At 32.4% G+C, this 22,695-nt stretch overlaps 1 protein-coding gene, 1 long non-coding RNA gene and 1 other non-coding gene across 3 annotated transcripts; all 3 read left to right on the top strand.

Annotated features, from left to right (window-relative positions):
- Positions 1-5,766: 5,766 nt before the first annotated feature.
- Positions 5,767-11,899, top strand: LOC121251567 (putative wall-associated receptor kinase-like 11). Its single transcript, XM_041150848.1, has 3 exons — positions 5,767-6,795; positions 8,981-9,097; positions 10,586-11,899. The coding sequence occupies exons 1-3, from the start codon at positions 6,612-6,614 to the stop codon at positions 11,791-11,793; spliced, it is 1,509 nt and encodes a 502-aa protein (XP_041006782.1). The 5' UTR covers positions 5,767-6,611; the 3' UTR covers positions 11,794-11,899.
- Positions 11,900-14,052: 2,153 nt separating this feature from the next.
- LOC121251568 lies at positions 14,053-16,237 on the top strand. The gene is made up of 2 exons (XR_005938056.1): positions 14,053-14,503; positions 15,336-16,237. It is a non-coding gene; the product is annotated as an uncharacterized LOC121251568 (long non-coding RNA).
- Positions 15,570-15,643, top strand: LOC121253719. The gene has a single exon (XR_005938443.1). It is a non-coding gene; the product is annotated as a small nucleolar RNA R66 (small nucleolar RNA).
- Positions 16,238-22,695: the final 6,458 nt, after the last annotated feature.

Raw genomic sequence — 22,695 nt, 5'->3', positions numbered from 1 at the left:
TTCTTTCATACATATTATACTAGTACAAGTAGCTATAAAACCACTTACTAAAAATGAATTAAACACCTCAGTATTACTCTGTTTAAGAGACGGAAGACACTATAATTTTCATGATTCATTACTTGGAATGGTAGAATCAAGCCTGTTTGAAAGACCAGTTTATTTTAATTGTTATCCTAATTATTCTCTTTCATTATTCGATTCTAATATTTTACACGCTTTAACATTAAATATTAAAACAAATGGTTATCAAATGATGAAATGATCACATCTTTTAACTGTAGTTTATAGGATCTATTATAAATTAATGAAAACAACATTAGAACCACAAGCTCTTATTACCAGTCCAAAATCATATACATTATTATTACAATCTAGTACACAAACTTTAGTATACAAATTTCTAAATAAATCAATTGGAATCAAATTACACTTTCAAATGAATGGTAATTAGAGAATATTATCTCATTACCTAAGATAGAAAATAATTCTAAAAATGATCTTGAATATATAGATAAAAAAACAGACGGAATAGTCCAAATAACTTTTCAACATTTTAGAAGATTTTTCTCATATTATTTTTCTCCAGCACCCTCTAGTTATCATACAACCAAATCTGTTTTTACATCAATCTTTCGAAATAATCTCAAAATTTTGACACTAGATCTTTTGATATTAGATCCCAGAATCTTGACACACAGATTCGAAAAATTATTCCCGGAAATATTATTAATACACCAGTATACACTGTTAGCCATCCTGATAAAGTATTCACCTCTCATAATTCTGAAAAAGAACCTTATTCTCCAACGTATTCACAAGTAATTGGAGATGATGTCCAAATATATACCCTGAATAAAAAAAAAATTTAAAATTAATAAAGAATATCTCAAACAAGATTATATGAAAGAAGAAAATAGTCACAAAAAAATAATATTGTTTTCAACCTTTACAAAAATATGTTTAGATATGAGAATAGTTGCATATTAGTGACAACTAAAGTACTTCATCCTCGTGATTACTGATTGTTCAACTAAGATTAATTCTAATTTCATCAGAATTAAGCAATACGCTGCGGGGAATTAATGATTCTCTAAATTCATTGACTTGATCTTCCAGTGATAGTTTTGTAATGATCGTAATTAACAATCTCTTAACTACTCACTTAATTAGGATTTTAAAGCCAAATATAATGACTTAATTAAACTTTCCTGGAATCATTAATAGTACGTATTAATAATAGAGCCGACCTGCCAACCAAGCATATTTATGATGGCCGATCCTTCAATTTGTCAAATTCTATTTTTTTATTACAAGGAGTGGACCGATCAAGTGATATTAGCTCTTGTTTATGTGCATTATAATTATTCTGAATGGTTTTCTTAGTATTTCTGGTAAGATATTTATCCTACCAGTTTCTTAAAATACCAGAAAATTCTTGTGTTAAAATCTTAACAATATCAAGTTGTCTGATATTGTTATTTACATAAGCATTTGCAACAAGTGACATTTTATTTATAGTATTCATGATTTCTTGTTCAGAGAAACCATCAATATTCCATTCGTAAACCTTGTCAGCAGAGTAAGAAGATTGATTTTGAAAAACTTTTTATTCAAACTGTAAATCAGGAGGAATAGGCCTGGAATACCAATTTTTCGTCAGACTCATTGGTTTGGGTCCTTTTGAAGAAAATCTGACAATTTCAGATTTTAAAACAATATCTTGAAAATTCTTTTCAAGTAAATTAAGAACATTTTCTTCAGAAGAGTGATTGCTAGAAGACTCATCTGTGATTTCAACAATAAATGTCTCTAGTTCGTTGCTTGTTAAAGCACTAGTAGATGGTTGTTCTTTTTTCAGATCATTCAGCATTTGATCAATCTTATCTAAAGTTTTGGCCTGATGATTTTTAAAATCAATTTTGTCAAGACTTTCAGGTAAGATAATCAAAGGTTTTTCAATCATTTTCTTTGGTTATTCTTTAGTTAAAACCAAAGGGATAGGATCAGGTTATTCAACTTTTTTTTCAATCCGATCTAACTGTTGTCCGATCGTATGAAGAGTAAGATTCACAAAGTTATTTTGGGAAATAACATTTTTTGTTTCTTTGAGAACCTTGTCCTTCTCAGGATCTCTGGAAATAGTTTTTGAGATTTTAAAAGTTGAAGCAGATATCCCAACCCCTTTATGGGTGATGAGAACAGTCTCCAAAGGTAGATGACTAGAATGAACTACCATCTTTCCTTCTTCCTTGACAAAATCAGTTTTAACAACATTTAAAGTATTGTTAGAAACATAAATATTTTCAACGAAATCGAAGAAAAGAATATGTTTTGTTGCTTATTCATTTATTCTTTCCATTTCCGTTTAACACGTTGTTTTTCTTTTTCAAAATACTTTGTGTGATAGGCTTTTTGCCTAGCACTGTTTTTTGAAAGTTGTATTTTTCAAAAAGATAAACAAGATCAAACGTAAATGGTTTGTTCAGCACAGTTAGACTGTGATGAACTTGTGGTGTAACAGGAGCTACCATATCTGAAGCTGTAGGTGATAAAGATGAGTTATCATCCTCTTTGTCTGCTTCATTATTATAGACTGGTCTTTAGAGGATTCAGCATCCTGTGCGGAATAAAAAGCAGAAGTAACTTGAGAGGACGTGAAAAGTCCTTTCAGTTTTAAAACAGGATTAGCAGATTGTATAGTTTTAACAGAATCTTCCAGAAATTGTTTGAGATTTTGGTCTCTTCTTACTGAAATTTCTGACCCTGCAAAAGAAGAACTAAACTCAGCAAAAGAATTTCTTCTTAGACCGAAAGTGTTAGTTTGGTCAAAACTAATTTTAACAGTTCCATCCAGGTACTGCTGGATATTACTTGGATAACATTCAACAGGGTTTCTGGGATAGGAGGAGTTTCTTCCTCCAGAGTCCATTCTTTGGGAAGAGTAATATCTTTCTAAAAAATCATCTTTAGAGTAGAAACATCAGCATCTGGGGTAAAGCTATGGATTAGTAGAGTGCTTCCCGTAGTTGGATTTGCAATGACTTTTAGATTTAAATTCATTTTTAAAATACGATAATAAATCTTGTAGATCAAAGTAAGAGGTTTATTTCCCTTAAGCATATTATAACCAAACGTTCAAATATTTAAAGTCAAGCATTTTAAAATATGATCATCATCAAGAATAAGTGTTAAATCAGAATAATAATTAAAATGAACTGATTTATTTGTGAGAGAGAATTAAATCATTTTAAAAATATTTATTTTAAAATTAGTGAATCTGACATTCGTGGAAAAGTCTCCGTAGACTTTTCACATATTTATTGACTGAAAGAATTATAATTCATTCAGCCTTTAGTGCATGCATGGCGGCCGCGTACGTGTAATTTGAATATTCACAAATATTATAAAATAATAATAAACATGATTATGATGTCCAATCACTATGGCACTGGAAGTTGAACAGCACTTCGGTATCCTCTTTTAAGACTGTTCTCGGACAAATCCGGACTAGAACCTGATTGAAATCGGTTTCTAAAATCCCGAAATCTGAGTTTTGCATTGCACTTTTTTTTTAAAAAAATTAAAATCTACATGTTTTAAATATTTTTTTATAAAATAAAATATTGATGCAGCCGTCAAATTTTATTTATTTAATTTTTTAAATCAAATTGTACATATTTCTAGACAAACAATAAAAGAAGCTACGACAAGGCAACATGTATAGATCGATATAGATATATGCTTCCACGTAATTTTCTGTGTTTCAGTGCAGTTTCAATCACACCCAATACATTCCTTTTCCTTTACAGGATCAAAGTCCAAAAGTAGGAAAATTTATAGCCTCCTTGAAGTTGGAAAGCGTTGGCTATACGGTAAAGAATATTCAATATCTATATGCAATCCAGAAAAGAATCTTCCTTTCGGATTGAAAGTGAAATGATATATGGACGTGAGTGCAAAAAACTAAAAAATTATAAAATGCATAATATGTATTTTTCTTTTAGATTTTGTCTATTTAGTTATTAGAAATGAAAAAAAAAAGTCAAACATTAAAATAAAAAAATAAAAAAAACTGGTTCCAATTAGGCCGAGAAAAAATGGAGCTGGATGAACAGACCAACCTCTTTTTCTTGGCACGCAATTAATGCTATGACATGATATTCTAAATTATAAACTGGGATACTTTATTTTCCACCAAACATCAACTCTCAAGTCAGAAACACGAGAGCTTTCATTTATTTTCTTGGAGTAAACAACACGCTGCTGGGAATTAATAATCTCTAAATTCATTGCACTTGGTCTTCCGGTGATATTTTTTTGTTCTTTTCTTTCGTGGCCGATCTTTTCTATATATAGAATATATTTAAGAATGTAATCCATCCGGTTCAATCTGATTTTAAATAAAATTTAAGATCGAATTAATATGTACTATTTTATATTTTTTAAAATTGATTACGCTCTAGTTATCTTTATAAACTGATACTTCCAGTTTTATCAGTTTCTGGTCCGGTCTGGTCCGATCCGATTTTCTATTTTTTTAAAATATAATAAAGTGTTACTTTTTATAATAAAATATTATTAATAATTTAATATATATATATATATTATGTTTAAAACATATGATCAAATAAATTACAAATGTTCATATTTAATATTAACATTTTTATGTTATAATTTATAAATTATAATATGAAATTATTTCATATGTATATATAATTATATATTATATATAAAAATTATATAATAATATATTATATATTATATATAAAACTTATATATATAAATATTTTGTATAATATATAAAATTAATTTATATATATATTTTTTTTTCCAACCGGTCTGATCCCGAAAATTACGGAACCGAAACCGATCGGATTCGACCGGTTTTTATAATATAGGAACCGGTTCCGAACTAGACCGGTTCAAAACCGGACCAACCGGTCCGGTTTGGTCCGATTTTCCAGTTTACCAATTTAAATTTACACTCCTAAATATACCATTTTTCTCTCAACATCCTTGACTTACAAAGTCAAGAATTAAAGATATTTTGCTCTCTAATAATATTCACCAGTCAGTACGATTGGCTGTGAATTAATTCGACTTATTGCGACAAATATTAATTAATAAAGGAAATAAAATAATTAATCCACTAATAAGTAGTATGATCATAAAAGTATAATTAAGTGGTAAATTTCATAATATACTATCTCTTAACTACTCACTTAATTAGGAGTTTAAAGCCAAATATAATGACTTAATTAAACTTTCATGGAATCATTAATAGTACGTATTAATAATAGAGCCGACCTGCCAACCAAGCATATTTATGATGGCCGATCCTTCAATTTGTCAAATTCTATTTTTTTATTACAAGGAGTGGACCGATCGAGTGATATTAGCTCTTGTTTATGTGCATTATAATTATTCTGATCATGTATTTTTTAAATATTTTATTTTCAAGTATCACTTAAATATAAACTACTTTTTAATTTTAAATCTTTAATTCTTTTATCTAATCATTCCAACCAATACAACTTTATCAAATTTCTTAGCAAAACACAAAAAATGTGAATACAACTTTTTGAGATTTCAGGCCAATCCATTCTAAGTTTAGCATTAACTATTTTGGAACTATTTTGTTTCTTTTCTCTAACCAGTAAGTACCTTTAATTTGAAACTGACTTTTCCGACAGCTTATGTAACTTTCATAGAAATTATTGGGATAACCATAGTCTGAATTTGATCACGAGGTCATTCTTTTCCCCTGTATCTGAGAACTTTCTTTCATGCTGACTTTGGCCTTCAAGGCAACTTCCAGCTTTGAAATATCTGAAGAAAGTACAATATATATAAACCGATCTGAGGCTTTGCCTTAATAATTGATCATAATCATCATATATAGAAAGAGATCTATATGGCATTGCAAATGTTACTGTTTCGGATGCTTGTGTTAGTCATCATGTGCTCAGTCAATGCATTCGCGCGAGCATCGAACGTAATAAGCAGTTCATGTCCACAAGACTGTGGGAATAACGTTAACATCCATACCCTTTTGGAATCGGAAATGGTTGCTACGTCGGGGATTGGTTTGAAATAGTATGCAGAAATGACCCTTATAATGATCTGGGATTTCCAAAAGTACCCTTTTTGAAGAGGTTCGACCTGGAGGTGCTGGAGATTGACATAGATTTCCCAGGTACGGTTCGCGTCAGCTATCCAATATTTTCGAGTTGTACCAATGTCACGAACAGCAAAAAGAATCTGGAGTTAGAGAAAAGTCCTTTCGTCTTCTCCGGCATCGAGAACAGCTTCGTTGCCATTGGTTGTAGCAACTCTGCCTCGTTGCGAATGCGGTCCTGGCTTGATGACACGTTGTCATTTAGTGGGTGCACAACCCTTGTGACAGAGGTCCATTCACAAATGGAAGTTTTTGCAACGCCACAAACTGTTGCCAAATTACAATCCCTTATAATCTCCAAGCATTCAATACAACTATAGAGCCGAAAAGTAGTATTGGTGGCAGTAGTAGTGAGTACTGCAACTATGCATTTTTGGTTGACCAGAAATGGTTTGAGAACAATTTCACAGAGTTATCAACGAATCCAAACATGTCTGTTCCAGTGGTATTGGAATGGTGGCTAGACGATACTTCTTTGTATTCTCTTCCCACAATGAAAAACTCGACGGCAAGAGAATACAAGAACTGGACCTATTATTGGGGTTCAAACTTTACTATGTGCAGGTGCGAGAGTGGCTACAGTGGAAATCCGTATCTTCTTGGAGGATGTGAAGGTAAATTTATCTTTCGTAACAACCTATATTAATTTACTCCATTTATTTAGTTCCCCAATTATGTTTTTTTATTTGCAAGTCAAAAGTGTAAAACCAATTTTATAAGCATAGTTATTTTTTGATTGATGCTTTACACCATTAGCGTGATATATATGATTTGTGAACGAGTTTTATTGCAAATTAAATCATATTCTGTAACTCTCTTATACAAAAAAAAAAAAAAAAACATATTCTGTAACTAGAAAGCGTGTCTTTTTATATACAAACACAAAATGATCTTTTTACAAATCTTTTTTATAATTATGTTAATTTAGATATAAGAGATCAATTATCAAAAAATTGAAATTCAGATTAAATGGAAAACACATTATTAAAAAAAAATCTGTGTTTTTTATGAAATGATACCATCACATCGGTAAAATACTTAAATTTACGATTTATACCATTATTGAAAGTTATAAAAGAAGTTAAAGAAAATGGAGAAAAATCGTGCATCGAAAACAGAGTACTATAGTATTCCTATACCGTATATATCTATATACCATATACTTGTTTTTATTTTTTATCTTTTTATATAGTATACGGATAATGATTAGTAGAAGAACTCATGATCATAACCTTGACTTTGCAAAAGAATAATACTTATTTGGTGTAAATATTTTTCAAATCTAATCATCATAACCCCTTTTATGAGGAGGCAAGCCCCCTATCCAAGTGGGATTAAAGTTTCTCAAATTGTTCTCTAACCTTAATGACTTCAAGTAGTAGAGAGATATAGGAAGTGGGTCTTCGTACTATAATATCTATTACTCATTCGATGTTGTCCTAAATATTTGGAAAATGATAGTACGACTCTCAAATATATTCATCGAATGTGTTCACTAATATATTTTAATTTTTTTATTTTTTATTTTTTTAATAGTTAAGAAAGTACTAACTATAAGTGAATTTATTTTTTTAATATTTTCTTAATAAGGATTTTTAATAAATACTTTAAAAAAAAATCATTTACTCTGATGTGCATATTTGGGGTGCACATTAGGTGTGTACTCTAGCATTGTCCTAAATATTTATACAAACATCAATAAATATTATAAGGTTTTTCATATTATGTATCTTTTAAGAACGTGTTTCACACCACCAACCCTACAGATCATCTCTAATGAATAAAAGGGCGGCACTGGTTGTCCTATGGAGTCTCTGATGTCAAAGTCAGTATAGCAATATGAGAGTAAACGTATATAAAGAAAAAGTGAATCAAGTTGAGTTTTTGTTACCCCTTATAGGCTATTTATAGAGGTTATTTCTTTATAGTCATATAATTCAATTTCCCTTGTGAAACATTTTTTTTAAGAGTCTAAGACTATCTTTTATTAAGAGTCTGAGCCGTCTCTCTCTTAGAAGTCTGAGTTTCTTTTTCTTAAGAGTATGAGTCCTTATTGACTTTATCTCTTAGCTAAAATTGTGAGGCTCAAATATCCCTTCCAGTATCACTTTTTTTCTTTTACTCGAGACACTAAAATTCAAACAACACCGTGTGAAGATTTTTTTCCCCTCAAGGATATGGCACTAGTTGCTAATTTACAAGCTTGCAAGCACATGTTAAGATGAAATTAAAACCTGGGACTTGGAGTACTCAATCTGTCCAACCATGCAAGAGTCACGCGAAACAATATTAAAAATGGCTGCTTTTGGACGAATCTCGAATTGTCTCTTCTCTTCGTCTTTTTTTTTTTTTTAAATATTTTAACAAAAAAATTTTCCATTCATTTTTATACTCTTAAAATTTTTTTTAAATCACAATATTATTAAAAAATATTTCTTTAATCATTAAGTAAAAAAAAAAAATTATCGAGATCCAATCGGAACCCAACTTTCGGTGAGAGTAACATTTTTCTTTAGAGCGGTGCTACTCTACCACCTGCAAGTACCCGTTCATTGTGCTGCCTAGTGCAAATTGCACTTTTCTTTTCTTTTTTCCTTTTATTTCAAAATTTTTTTAAACATATTTAAATATTTAAAAAAAAAAAAAAAAACAAATACACTAATAGTTACTTCCTAAACCAGTAAGAAAAAATATTAAAAAAATTAAATGCATGAACCGCTAAAATGATAGAATAAATTGAACAAGCATGGTAACATTAATTTTTTTTTTTTTTAACAATTTCCATTACAACATTGGCAGATATTAACGAATGTGCAGAACCTGACCTCAACTACTGTACAAATACACGCTGTGTAAATACAGATGGTTCTTTCCGTTGTGTTGCTGCTAAGAACATCAAGCTTTTCATAATCATAGGTATGTCTTCCTTCTCTTGTATCGACGAATTGAAGCCACATTCTCATAACTAGTAAAAATAACATTAATTATGCGGCTCGTTTGGACAGTGAGATAAGATAAGATGAGATAGTTTTAAATAAGTTAAATAAAATATTGTTAGAATATTATTTTTTAATATTATTATTATTTTGAGATTTAAAAAAGTTAAATTATTTATTATATTTTGTGTAAAAATTAAGAAAAATTATAATGATGAGATGAGATAGGTTGAAATGATTTCTATATCCAAACACAGCCTAAGAGAACTAGACCCTACCTCTTTTAGTGAATATTATGTATCCATTATCTCATCCATATTAAATATTTCAACAACTTTCTTCTGATCAATATAGATTACTACCATTTAATCCGTAAGAAAGCTGATATCTTCCATTTTATTTCAACGAAGATGCATGGTTAAATGAATGTCTAAAATATAGATATTTTTATATGTGAAATTGAGATTTGCCCATGTCATTTCATCAACTTGGTTTAATTAATTAATATATATATATATATATATAATTAGATAGTCAATATCTATGCAGTTTATATATTAAAGTTATATATATGCATAGCTTAGGCATATTTAGTACAGTAAATACTCAGTCCAAGCATTGGTAACGGTCCAATGCCAAAGTATGAAAATGCATTGGCATTTGGCTAGTCCAATGCCAACGCTCTCTTTTATTCCTCTTTCGGAAAATTGAGGCAAAACAACTTGTAAACCATTCTCATATTGTTTTTTTGGTTCGTTCTTGCTGATTTATAAATGTTTCTCACACCTCCACTGCATTTTTTTTCAGAAACACTTATGCCACATTTTCAAAGAACTCATAGAATTTAGGTTGTTTATGTTAGCTTTTAAGCAATAGAGGTTAGATATTTGTTGTCAAGTAATGTTAAATACAATTTTATGGTATGCAAATCACGCGTACTTCATTTGAAAAAAAGTGGGATTCACCAGTAAAAAAATAAATTTTTCACGTGGGTTTTATGATTTTTCCACCTTTCTTAAAAGGAAGCATGTGAGGCTTGTAAGTACGTACACTCCAAGGCTGTACACATTATTATTTCCATGTGTTGTACCCTTACCACAGAGTCATTTTTGTCTCCAAAGTGCAATCACCTTCTAAATTAAGAAAATTAATTTGCTAGTACTGATTGTCTAGCTAAAGAGTTGTCTCGAGTATAATCGATCTTGAGATTAATATATAGATCATTAGTTCTCCAACCCGAAAGCTATATTTTATTTTTCAGTTTAATTATCATTCATCTTTTGGAGTACTTCTAATTCAATTTTATGTGAACCTGCATGCTTTTGGCACAACATAGTACTTCATCTGGCATTCATAGAAATCATGTCTATCTAGTACTACTCAATGTTCCTAATCATCCATTTTATTATTTTACCATTAGTACTACTGCAAGGAGTAATCTTTCTATTTCATTGAGTCAAATATATAGGTGTTAGCGCGAGCCTTGGTGTCTTATTTCTGATTTCCGGTGGATGGTGGTCATACAAAGTGATAAAGAAAAGGATGAGGATTAAACGCAAGGAGAAGTTCTTCAAACGAAATGGTGGACTACTGCTAGAGCAACGACTATCTACAAACAACAAAGACAATGTTGAGAACACCAAATTGTTTAGTTCAAAGGAATTGGAGAAGGCCACTGATCGTTTTAGTGCAGATAGAATAATTGGACATGGTGGACAAGGCACTGTTTACAAAGGTATGTTGGCTGATGGAAGAATTGTTGCAATAAAAAAGTCCAACGTAATTGATGAAGAGAAACTTCAAGAATTCGTAAATGAAGTCGTGATTCTTTCACAAATTAATCACAGGAATGTGGTTAAGCTGCTTGGCTGTTGTTTGGAAACAGAAGTTCCGCTTCTAGTTTATGAATTCATTCCTAATGGAACTCTTGACCAATATCTCAATGGCCAAAATGAGGAGTTTCCACCAACATGGGATATGCGTTTACGAATTGCTATAGAAGCTGCAGGGGCTCTTTTCTACTTGCATTCAGCAGCTTCTTCACCAATTTACCATCGCGACATTAAGTCTACAAACATCCTCTTAGATGACAAGTATAGAGCAAAAGTAGCAGATTTCGGAATTTCAAGATCTGTTGCTATCGATCAAACTCATCTAAGCACACTAGTACATGGAACTTTTGGATATGTAGACCCTGAGTATTTTTGGTCAGGCCAGTTTACAGATAAGAGTGACGTGTATAGTTTTGGTGTTGTTCTTGCTGAGCTCTTGACCGGAGAAAAAGCTATCTCATCATCAAGAACCAGAGATACCAAAAGTTTAGCTGCATTTTTCGTTAGTTCGATGGAAGGAAACAATTTATTTGACATCCTTGATAATCGAGTTTTGAAGGAAGCGAAAAAAGAAAAAATCATTGCGGTTGCAAACCTTGCAAAAAGATGCTTGAACTTGAACGGAAAGGAACGACCTTCAATGAGAGAAGTTGCAAGAGAATTGGAGGCCAACCAAATGTCGCCAAAAGTTTCTAACCTTCAAGAGAAATATGGAGAGATTGAAGATGTCGGAACTGAAATATCCAAGGAATATGATGTTGTTTCTATATCAACAACGTCAGGTATGGATGGTGTCATCACGACCTCACCTTTAGATTCACAGCCATTTTTAGTATCTTCTTAATCATCAGGTGATGTTGCACCTTGATTTGTGTTGTATTGTCTATTCAATTTCATCTTGTAAGCTTCATAATTTGCAGTTTTCATTATTTCACAAAGATAATCTTATATATGGTAGTATAAAGCATAAACGTCCACTAATTTTCTTTTCGGTTTCATAAGTATCTATTTTATACACGAATAAAATGGTTCCTCCAGCTGCTCGATCTAGGATCTGATCTCCGCTGAGAGGGAAAAAAAAAATGATCAACGAACTAAAACATATCCTCCATATTAAATTACCCTCAGGATTTCTACTGCTGTTTAGAGCTAATAGCAAAAGAAGAAATCAACTCCTCTTTATATTGATCTTTAATAGCCACCTTCGGCTTTTTTCACCTTTTAAATCTTGCCAAATCATGAAGATTGTAAACCTGCTAAAAGGATCAAAGAAAGTTTCAAGCTTCATGAACAGCTAAAAAAATAAGCTACACAACATCTTGGTTTATAAAGAAGACCATCAGGCTCAGGTGACCATTGATCGCTTGAATGTTTATCTACCATTACAAGGTCTATTGCTTAATTTGGTGTTGTGCAGTTTTTTCACTTCTTTTTGTTTCTCTCACGGTCAAACCCTCAAGAAACCACAAATCAGCTAAAAGAGCCAACACCACTATATATTTTCCCTAGAGACCGACTCCAGCAAATGGAACTCGCTTCTCGAGAATGACAAGGGTGCTTTAAACCGATCTATCTCACAAGGTTATAACATGGATGCTTTATTTAATAACATCTATCTCACAAGTCACTAATAGAATTGATGTTGCTTTACATGAAGCAAGATGATTTTTTCGGCATTATCAGCAACAAACTATTTCTGCTGAGACTTGAGTTCCTTCACCCTCTCTGCAGTAGCCCTCAGCGCTTTTCCGTAAATGCTTATTAGCTGAAAATTATTGCAATTCAAAACTTCAGAATTTGATTTTCATGAGACCCAAAAACTTCCAATCATATTGGAAAATCATTAGAATTACCATTTCACACCAATGTAATAATGCACTGGACACAGACTTAGGAAGAATAAGTTGCAATAGCATGTCAGTCATATAAATCCAAAACAGACTCGATTCTTTTATTTTGTAACCACTTTTTCATTAGTGGCAATTTGAACAGGTGAAACTGGATGAGAAGAAAAGAACACACTTGTAGATCTTAAGCGCTTCTATTGCAACGAAACGACGCAGGATACTGGGTGTCCAGAATAAGTAAATCCATCATATGAGAAAAAAACCTGAAAGAGAAAGCATATACGGTCATATACTAAATAACCATCAACTTGAGAGACTTACTCAGGAGTGTTCAATGCATGTATGACTTCGGGGCTCACAAGTACAGCTCCAATGGATATATATGCAGAAGAAAGGGAAATATAAACAATTACCTAAGAAAAAAACATATATGAACAAATCACGTCTTATAATCTTTGGATACAAATAAAGATATGCATACATATAGGGAAATATAAGAAACAGAGAGTGAGTACTACCTCGTCCGCAATAAAAAGAATGTCATATTTCTTTACAACAGCTTGAATCTGCATCAAATATGAAACATTTTATAGTATTTTCATTCAAGATTAAAACCTTAAGTTTCCTCTACACCTTTTGTGTTTGTGTTTTAATTTTTTTTAATTTTTTAATAAATCAAGTGTCATCACGCAGTGATGCTATATACGTCAAGAGGATTATCTGAACAGTAAGCTTCTGATGATCAAGTAACATTATTGATCTATCATCTTATAAACAATTGAAATTTCAATAAACAATATTACAAGAAATTTTAAAAGTCCAAATGAATTAGAATCGAAATGTTTATTAACAAAAATTAGACCGAAAATACATTTTTGCAAATTTCGAAACTCCAAAAAGCAATATATATATGTATATATATAGGAATTGAAAACCCAACAAAGTTCTTTTAAACGAGTAAGACTCGGCTGATTTTGCTTTAGAGAAATATTTTTTATTAGATTTGGGGGGTTAGAGCAAAAAGTTATAATTTAATTAAGAGAAATTTTATTTGTAATTTTTAAATAGAGATTGTATGTACAAACTCTTCATTAAATAAAAAAAATTGAAAATAAAATTGATTAAATTTACGCATATAATCTCTATTTAATAACTATACGTAGTAATGTTCTTTTAAGTAATGTAAAGAAAAAATGATCTTACATTAAATTAGCTAAACAAATTTTATCTACAAGATGAGCTACAGTAATTTCAAAACACAAGTCATATTTGAATTGAACTGTACCTCAATCATATCGAATATTTAATCATTCTCTGCGGTCACTTCGCACGGCTCCCTTTCGCCTTCGTTCACGCGGCCATGTCTCCTTCTTACCTCCCTATCTTCCGCATCTATCTCTTTCTTCCCTCCCTATCTCCGGCGGCTCTATCTCCTTCATCCCTCCTTATCTCCCGCACAGCTCCTTTCTCGTAGCTCTGGGCAACTCTATCTCCTTTCCCGCAGCTCGTGTCGCGGCCCCCTGGCCACAGCTCCTCGTGTCACAGAAGCGCACTTACGAGACAGATTCACACACACACTCACAGCTCGATAACAACAGAGAGGGCCATCGTCCACAAGGCCCAAGGCCTAAGCCTGAAAGCAACAGAAACCTGAGAGTCTGAGATCGGAGGCAGAGACTCCGTCCTTTCACAGATCGGACCAAAACCGTGAGTTGTTTTCCCAAATTTGCCACACTCTGCTTCTTTCTCTGCCCTCTCGGATCTGCTTACTCGTGCATGGTTGAAATGTAGCTCTAAATTCAAATCTTCAATGCCGTGCGGTGTCGTTTGGCTGCTTGTTATTTTGCCCTCTTTGATTTCTCCCTCTCTCCGGATTTGCCTTTTCGTGCACTCGGTTCCATTTTCTGGTTCTTCATTGCTGCTTCGATTTGAAATTGTAATTTATTTGTTTGCTTCTTTGTTTCGAGCTTTTCGCTCCCGTGGAAATGTAGGATAATTTGTCTTTTTTGGAATCGAAAGAGCACTTTATTTTCCCTTAGTTATAAACATTGAACATGAAAAAGATGCTTTTTTATTCGATCCTTTTGTTCTCGGACCGCTTCTTTCTTTCTTTTTTCTTTTTTTTTTTAAAATTGGAAAATCAGCGCCGGGTCAGATTTAGCTCATTCTCTGGCCAATCTGGGTTTTTGCAAAGAACAAAAATCTCTGATTAGCGGGGGTTAACGCAGCTATTTGCTCTAGTTGAGTTTAGTCCTGTGTGTGTACACGTATATATGTTGTGTGTATTTCATAGCAGTTAAGATTCAAGCAAAAGTTTAAAGCTATGAATTTTGACGTCCGCGTGAATTGGATAATTGATTATTTATAGTTTGAGTCAGCAGACGAGTGATCTCTTTTCTTGATTGAATCTAGAATTAGTGATAGAAGAATATCCTAGTCGCTTATATGCTATTAGTGCTTCTCATTTGCCTTGCTAAGACTGAAAAATTATGAATTCTTCCTGATTTGTCTCCCAATTTCTGGAATTGGTGCTTCGTAGTCAGTGATTCTATATTGGGCTCGTGAGATCCTAAATATGGATTGAGCAAACGCCAATACCTGTCTCTACGAGGATTCTTCGTATTGTTTTGTAGTGCTTGAGTGCCTATCTTTCACTTGGGAAACCCCTTCTTTCTCCTGGAATTTTCACATCCAATTTAAGGTTTGCTTCTTGTATGGACAATTGTCTGTGATCCCTTCCATTCTTCCTTCATTAAATATCTTAGCATATGGCTCCAATGATGGCATGAAATCTTTGAGGCCTGATTGTCCAATTTGATGACAACTATAGGAATATTTTCTGAGGATGCCTTCCAATTAATGACTATTATTTTTTCAAGGATAAGATATTGGTCTCTAGAAACCAAAAGTTTAGCCACATATTTCATTAATTCAATGGAAGAAAACAATTTGTTTGATATTCTTGATAATCGAGTTTTGAAGGAAGCTAAGAAAGAAGAGATTATTGCAGTCACCAACCTTGTGAAAAGGTGCTTGAACTTGAATGGAAAGAAACGACCTACGATGAGATGAAAGAGGTCGCAAAAGAGTTGAAGGCAGTACTGCAAATCTCACGAAAAGCCTCTAACCTTCACCAAAACTTTGAAGAGGTCGTACTCAAGAATGAAATGTTCGATCAGTATGATGTTTCTACATCAGCAATTGCAGGTATGGACAGCAACATAGCCTCCTGTTTAGATGCTGAACCATTATTATCGTCTTAAATATTAGTGCCATTATTTGCCCAATTTCATCTTGTGGGGTACATAATTTAGTCTTTTGGTTGAATATATCTTGAAGTTAATGCCAGCCAGCCATGAATATATCACTGAACATGGATTGTATATGATATATATCTTATGGTGGAATGAGGCATGCAAACATATACATTTTATGGTCTCAGCTCCTCTGATCAGCAGCTCTTCACTGGCTTCTGGTTTTCCACATGATTACAGTTTCAGAATTATTAATACTAGTAAAGCAAAAAAAAAACTGAACCTTTTTTTATGACCTTTATACTAGCAACAAAGCAAACATACTCTTCAAACTCAAACCAGAAGTTCCACGCTATTAGAAATACTAGTTAACCTATTCTAATTGATCTGTTATATGATCTATCTCATGATCAGTTGGTTCTAATTGATCTATAAATAGAGCTCATTTTGATGTAAAGATAAGACGCTGTAATAAAGTTTAATTGGTTTTCTCGATCAGTTTGTCCTCATTCCTTTTTTCTCTCCCCCCAACTCCCATTAATTAGTTCTTACCCAGGAATGTTTCCTGGGCAAGTTTAGGGACTACTCAATAATTGTTGATCTGTCTCTGGGTAGGATAAAAAATCCATCTTCTTTATAATTAGACTGTTGGTAATAAATTTTTTTTTTTTTTTTACAATTACCATATTTTATATATATTACCATTTTTTTTTAATAGTATGGAGTATAGAATTATATATATATAGACAGACACACAAAATTAACTCAAATGGAAGATTACTTTGACACTTCGATTGTTTTAAAAGTCACCCAATAGCTTATGTTTACAAAAGCGAAGACTTTTTCGACAGCAGATTGTAGGCTGATATAATTATTCGGTCAGGCTTTAGTAGGGTCGCGTAGTACGTTCTTTGTTTTATTAAACTTTTGCAAGTCATCGATCTTTTTTATTTTAAAAAATCTTTGTGTTTGTTGATTAAAAAACGAAATAATTAATGAAGTATCTTTTGCTTTTTTTCCACGGGGCCGCGTGTACAGAACTGTACGTACGCTACTCAACCTCTGAACTTGATAAAAAATATTATAAAAAAATTATAAACTGCAAAAATAAATATTATAAAAAATAATAATGTTTTGATTTTCTTTTTCACGAGGGCCAATCATAGAAAATACTCTTTTCTTCTCAACCACTGGCCATGAAAAAGATTGTACGTTCTAAACTCTCGATTCTGGAAGGTCGCTCGATTGTGGATTTTTTTACAAAATTAAAGGGCGCTACATGCTAGAGTGCATGCACCGCATACAGACACTTAATACTCATCATGCAGAGGAAATTAAATATATAGATATTTTTCAATTAATATTAAGTAAAAATACATTTTAGTGATCTGATTTTCCGTACGTACGTTTGTGCCTCTTTGACCTTTCTTACCTATGTATGATCGATCTCATCTGGGGCGGAATTAGGATTTGATGTGTGGAAACGATTAGTAAAATGTTTCATATATATAAGACTGAATAGTAATCGATATTTAAGATGGTAAAATATGTCACTGATATTTAACATTAACCATATAAGGTTATTATTTAGAGATAAACTAAATTATTAAAGTCATTCATCTAAATCTCTCACTTGAACTCTATCAGACTCAAGTGAAAGATAAAAATTAAGATAGAAATAGCCATGTAATATTTTTTAAAGCAAATGATAAAAATTAAGTAAATAAAGATAAATTTTTGTTGAATCTAAGTTTGAATATTGTAAAGTCTCTATAATATAGATAGAAATAGTTATGCAAGATTTGTTGCATTCACTCCTAATTGTTTACTTGATGGTAGTATATATGTACTTACTAACAAAACTAATCAAAACAAGCTAGCTAGTGAAAGACTTAAAAGGAAAAGTGTAAATAAATAGGAAAAATGAGGTTGTAAATTTACTAAATAGCTTATAAAAAAAATAAAGATATTTTATTGCCTCTTATGAGATGTAAAAAAAAAAAAATGTGATATTTTATTAATGATCAAAAATAGGTATAATTATGAAAAAAATATTAAAAAATTAAAAGAAATCTAGACAACTAAGTATTAAATGAAATTTTTGAAAATGTTTTTGGGGAATAAATTATCTTTATATTAGGAAATCTTTGAAAAAAATCATATACTAAAACATATTTTTAAAAAATTAACGAACGTAAGTCCGCTCCTGATCTCATGCATAATAAAAGCCTCGTTTATAATAATTTTAGCCAACAGAAAAGTAATTTCAAAGTAAGATTGTTTTGGTAGATGGCATTGGACTTCTCAATTGATTATCTGGTGAAAGAAATTATAAATCATTCAGGTTTTTAGTGGGGCGTACGTGTATATACTTTTTCTATGCACAATTATGAAATAATAAACCATGCAATATTATGCATGCATATATGCAGTACTCCAAACAATAACATCATGTACATGTCCTACGCACGTCCATTAACGACATGATCGCAGTACTGGCGTATGCAGCTAGCTAGCACGCACTTCATGCATGGGTATCCTCTTTTTCTTGGCAGTTGCATACTATGATATATTCTAAATTATAAACTGCTATATGCACTTTCATGTTTTCCTATCAAACATCAAGTACTCTCAAACAAACACGAAACTTTTGTTTATTTTCTGGGGAGGAATCAGCAACACGTATTCTGGGAATTAATAATTCTATCTCTAAATTCATGATCGACTAGTTCTTACGGGCATATATATATATTATAATTGAACACGACAGATATAATTAATTGAGACGTGCAGATCATTTAGAAAAATAATTAAATAAATAAACTTTGGTTTGATCTGCAGATATGTTTCGTTGTCTAAATTCAAAAGTCTTCGAATATATTTGATTGAAGTGAAGAAGAAACTGATTCATATGCATGAGGTTTTTATAAGTCACATCATATCATATCAGAATACATAACATCTTCAGAATAGAACGGAATCAGATCACAAAAACATAATTTATGCACAAAATTTTATATTCACTCTCTTTTGCACAGTTTAAAACAAAATGTCAAAATAGCTCATGTCTATACCAATCATGTTAGAAAATATTTTATTCTTAAATAAAATCTCACGAGTAATGCAGAACAAATAACTGAGGTAGTTCAAATTTCTTTTCATAACAAAACATGCATACTTTTAAAAATCAACTTCAACCCATTTTATTTTTATGCAAAGTCTAGCATAGGAACCCTGTTTACCTGAACTTCTTAGCTTATCAGAAATTTTTCTCAACAATACTGAACAAATATAAGTCATCACCTAAAAATAGTCTCGTAAATTTTCACTCGAACACGAATTCCGAAATTTAAACCTGAAATGCTAAAAAAATCATCCTATTTTTAATTCCTCAAAACTTAAAATTTTCATAATCCTGAAATGCTATCATTTTTCAAATCCATCAATATCTGCTTAATATACTTAATCTAATTTCAACACAAACCCCAGTCCATTTAGAAAACCGAACCTAATCCACTTAAAATAATGAAAACTCACTGTAATAAAAAATTACCAGGCCAAAAATAATTTGGAACTCGAGCCCAATCCAAAAACATTTAACTAAAAAATAACTTAATCTAACACACTAAAAACTTAAAAGGCTAAGTAGAAAACAAGTCCCTGTGGCCCAAAATAAAACAACCCATTTTTAAAATCCTGTCTTTACAACTAAGATGGCCAAGTCATAATTTCGAGAAAGGAAGATTCTATACACTATTTTTTTTATCTCACTTTCATCTCATTAAGTATGATGTGACACATTTATCACCATTGAATGATTATTTATTACATATTTTTTTATCATCTAATGATGATAAGTGTGTCACATGTTAATTAGTATGATGAAAATAGGATGAGAGTGTGGTGTATAGCATTACTCTTCCAGAAAACCTCATATAAACCATACGGAAGGCAACATAAATGTATACGTTTGAAAACTATGAAAAACATGTAGGGGTGATGCGGCAGAGACATACCGAGAGGGAAGGAGGAGTGCGACAGAGTGAGGGGCTAGGCAGACGGTGGTGATCTTGGTGGAGCACTGAGAGAGAGAGAGAGAGAGAGAGATGAGAGAACACAGTGAAAGTATGAGTGGGAGATAGAGAGAGTACGATGTGCGAAAGGGAGAGATAACTCACTGTTGGACAGCGAGGAGGCATGCGACTGGTCGGGAGCTACGTGCGGTGGCTTTCGTCGTGTAACGTGGCTGAAAACCAGGGGCATGGGGACAGTGAGAGGCCAGCGGAGGGGAGCTCAGTGGACGGCTTGAGCAAGGACTTGCTCTGTTTCGGGTGTGGAAAACAAGGGACAACGGGCTGAGTTCGTGAAGAGGGTGGTGGCGCAAGGTGGGGGGTGGGCTACGGAGTAGTACGCTAGGCCTTCGGTAGGCGATTTCTATGAGGTGGAGGTGGCGGTGCGAAGGAGCTTGCTACGAACGTGCGAGGATGGAGGCTACGGTTGTTCTTGGTGTAGGGCAGTGGCTACCCTTTGGTGGTGCATGGGGTGGTGGACGGTCTTGCGAGGTGTAGAGATGACTTCGTGAAGCAACTGTGTGTGGCTGAGCTAGCAGGTATTTGGGAGGCGGTGATGGGGAGAAGGCTGAAAAGGACAACAACGATGTTTTGGCAGTTTCTCTATGCATGAGATGATAAGTATATATATTATATATATATATATAATATATATAAGGTTGGTATGAAAACCCTAGAGAAGGGAAGGGGGAAACGTGCATGTGGGATTAATGTATCTATATATACAAGAGTTTGAAAACCAAAACAAACCCTAGAGGAAACAGGAAGGGGAGACGCGCATGAAGAGGGAAACGACATGCGTGTCATGGGGTCAGAAAGAAAATCTCATCGACTAGAGTTTTTTGGTCCATTTCAAAACTTTGGGCCCATGACTGATAGTGAAAAAAAATAAATGGACTCTTAAATTTTGAGCCGATCCAAAACTCAATAATATTACGACTTGTCCTATAAATTTTCTCAACCCATAAAACTATTTTTAACCCAATTCAAATTATATATATATATATATATATATATATATTCCAAGAATTTAACCACAATGGCAAGTCCATTAGAAAAATTGATAACCATTAAAAAAACCAATTTGGGCCCATAAAATAGTACTCAAAAAATTTCAACTAAAATTTTCATATACTTTACCCAAAAATATAAAAAAAGGTTTAGCACTAGACCTGGGTGTTACATAAAAGGCTAGGTTGATGCTTGTTTGAGAGGAGAAAGTAATTGTCAGAAAAACTCATTTGAGTCAATAAGTAAATTAGCCTACAGGTGTTTTATTTAGCTGTTGCAACCGATAGGCCTAAAATTACATAGGCGTATATGCTGAAATTTTATTTACAGCGGAAAGTTTAAACAATGCAAATAAGCATTTCCGGTGGCAAATGTACAATTACAATGCAAATAGGCCACTGAAAAAAGACATTGAAATCAACGATTGAATGCACTGTCCATAAAAGATGCGAATATTTTCAACGTTTTTACCAAATTAGCGACGGAAAATTATCATAGTTGATATACTTTGTAGTCATAATTTCGACGTTTGGAAAAGTGTCGTGAAAGATTTTTTGCCACAGAAGTCATGGAAAAATCAACGATCATAAGTCGTTGCAAAAAAATGTATAAACGACGATTTTAATAAAGAGAAGTTGCTTTTTGCGGCATAATTTGTTACATTTGCGGCGAAACTAATTTGATGGTAATTATCTTTTCCAACGATGATATGATCATCCCTTGGGCTTTTTCCTGGCATTTGTCAGAACTATTTGTGGCAGTTTGAGATCGCTGGAAATGATATTTATTTTCAATGATTATCTGAAATCATTGCTAAAAAACAGTTGTAAAGAAACATTGGCATCCAACGTGTATCGAATGAGAAACCGATGTAAAAAAATTTTGGCATTTTTTGCGACTAATTACTGCGCTGGAAAAGTGCTTTTTTCTTGTAGTGATATTCAAACAATTAAATTGAAAAAAAAAAATGAAAGCAAGCACAAGTTAATCAAAACATTAAAGTCGGATATACAGGTAATTAGAAGATTACCGGCCAGTATATTAGCTTTAAGTACTTTACATATATAACTTTCCACACATATTTATTGGCCGAAAGAATAATAATTCATTCAGGGGGCGTATGTGTAATTTGAATATGCACAAATATTATGAAATAATAATAAACATGATCATGATGTCCAATCACTATCGCACCGAAGCGTGAATACTTGGGTATCCTCCTTTTGGGACAGTTCATCCGAGTTCTGACTCAGGAATTTGGGTATTTCCAATCGAGTTTGCCTGGGTCAAACTTGGGTCAGAGCTCAGATTGAAACCGATTTTTAGAAATCTAAAACCCGAGTTCTGAGTTGCACATTTTTTTTTTAAAAAAATAAAGCCTACATGTTATACATATTTTTTATGAAAAAAAATGTTGATGCAACAATCAAACTCAATTTATTTAATTTTTTAAATCAAAGCATACATGTTCCTTGACCACTAATAAAAGCCACGTGGAGAAAAGAGTACAAAAGAATCATAAAATAGATGATTCATTAGACATAACAGCCTATTCCGTGCAAAG

Source organism: Juglans microcarpa x Juglans regia, chromosome 2S, assembly GCF_004785595.1.
Source record: "Juglans microcarpa x Juglans regia isolate MS1-56 chromosome 2S, Jm3101_v1.0, whole genome shotgun sequence".
NCBI lineage: Eukaryota > Viridiplantae > Streptophyta > Magnoliopsida > Fagales > Juglandaceae > Juglans > Juglans microcarpa x Juglans regia.
Note: the sequence above shows the minus strand (reverse complement) of the source record. Positions and strands in the feature narration are given on the sequence as shown.

Excerpts from the sequence above, each read along its gene's own strand:
- LOC121251567 (XM_041150848.1), top strand. The coding sequence starts at position 6,612 with ATGTCTGTTCCAGTGGTATTGGAATGGTGGCTAGACGATACTTCTTTG. Across the intron at positions 6,796-8,980 it reads TCTTCTTGGAGGATGTGAAG|ATATTAACGAATGTGCAGAA; the intron begins GTAAATTTATCT and ends CAACATTGGCAG. Across the intron at positions 9,098-10,585 it reads CAAGCTTTTCATAATCATAG|GTGTTAGCGCGAGCCTTGGT; the intron begins GTATGTCTTCCT and ends TCAAATATATAG.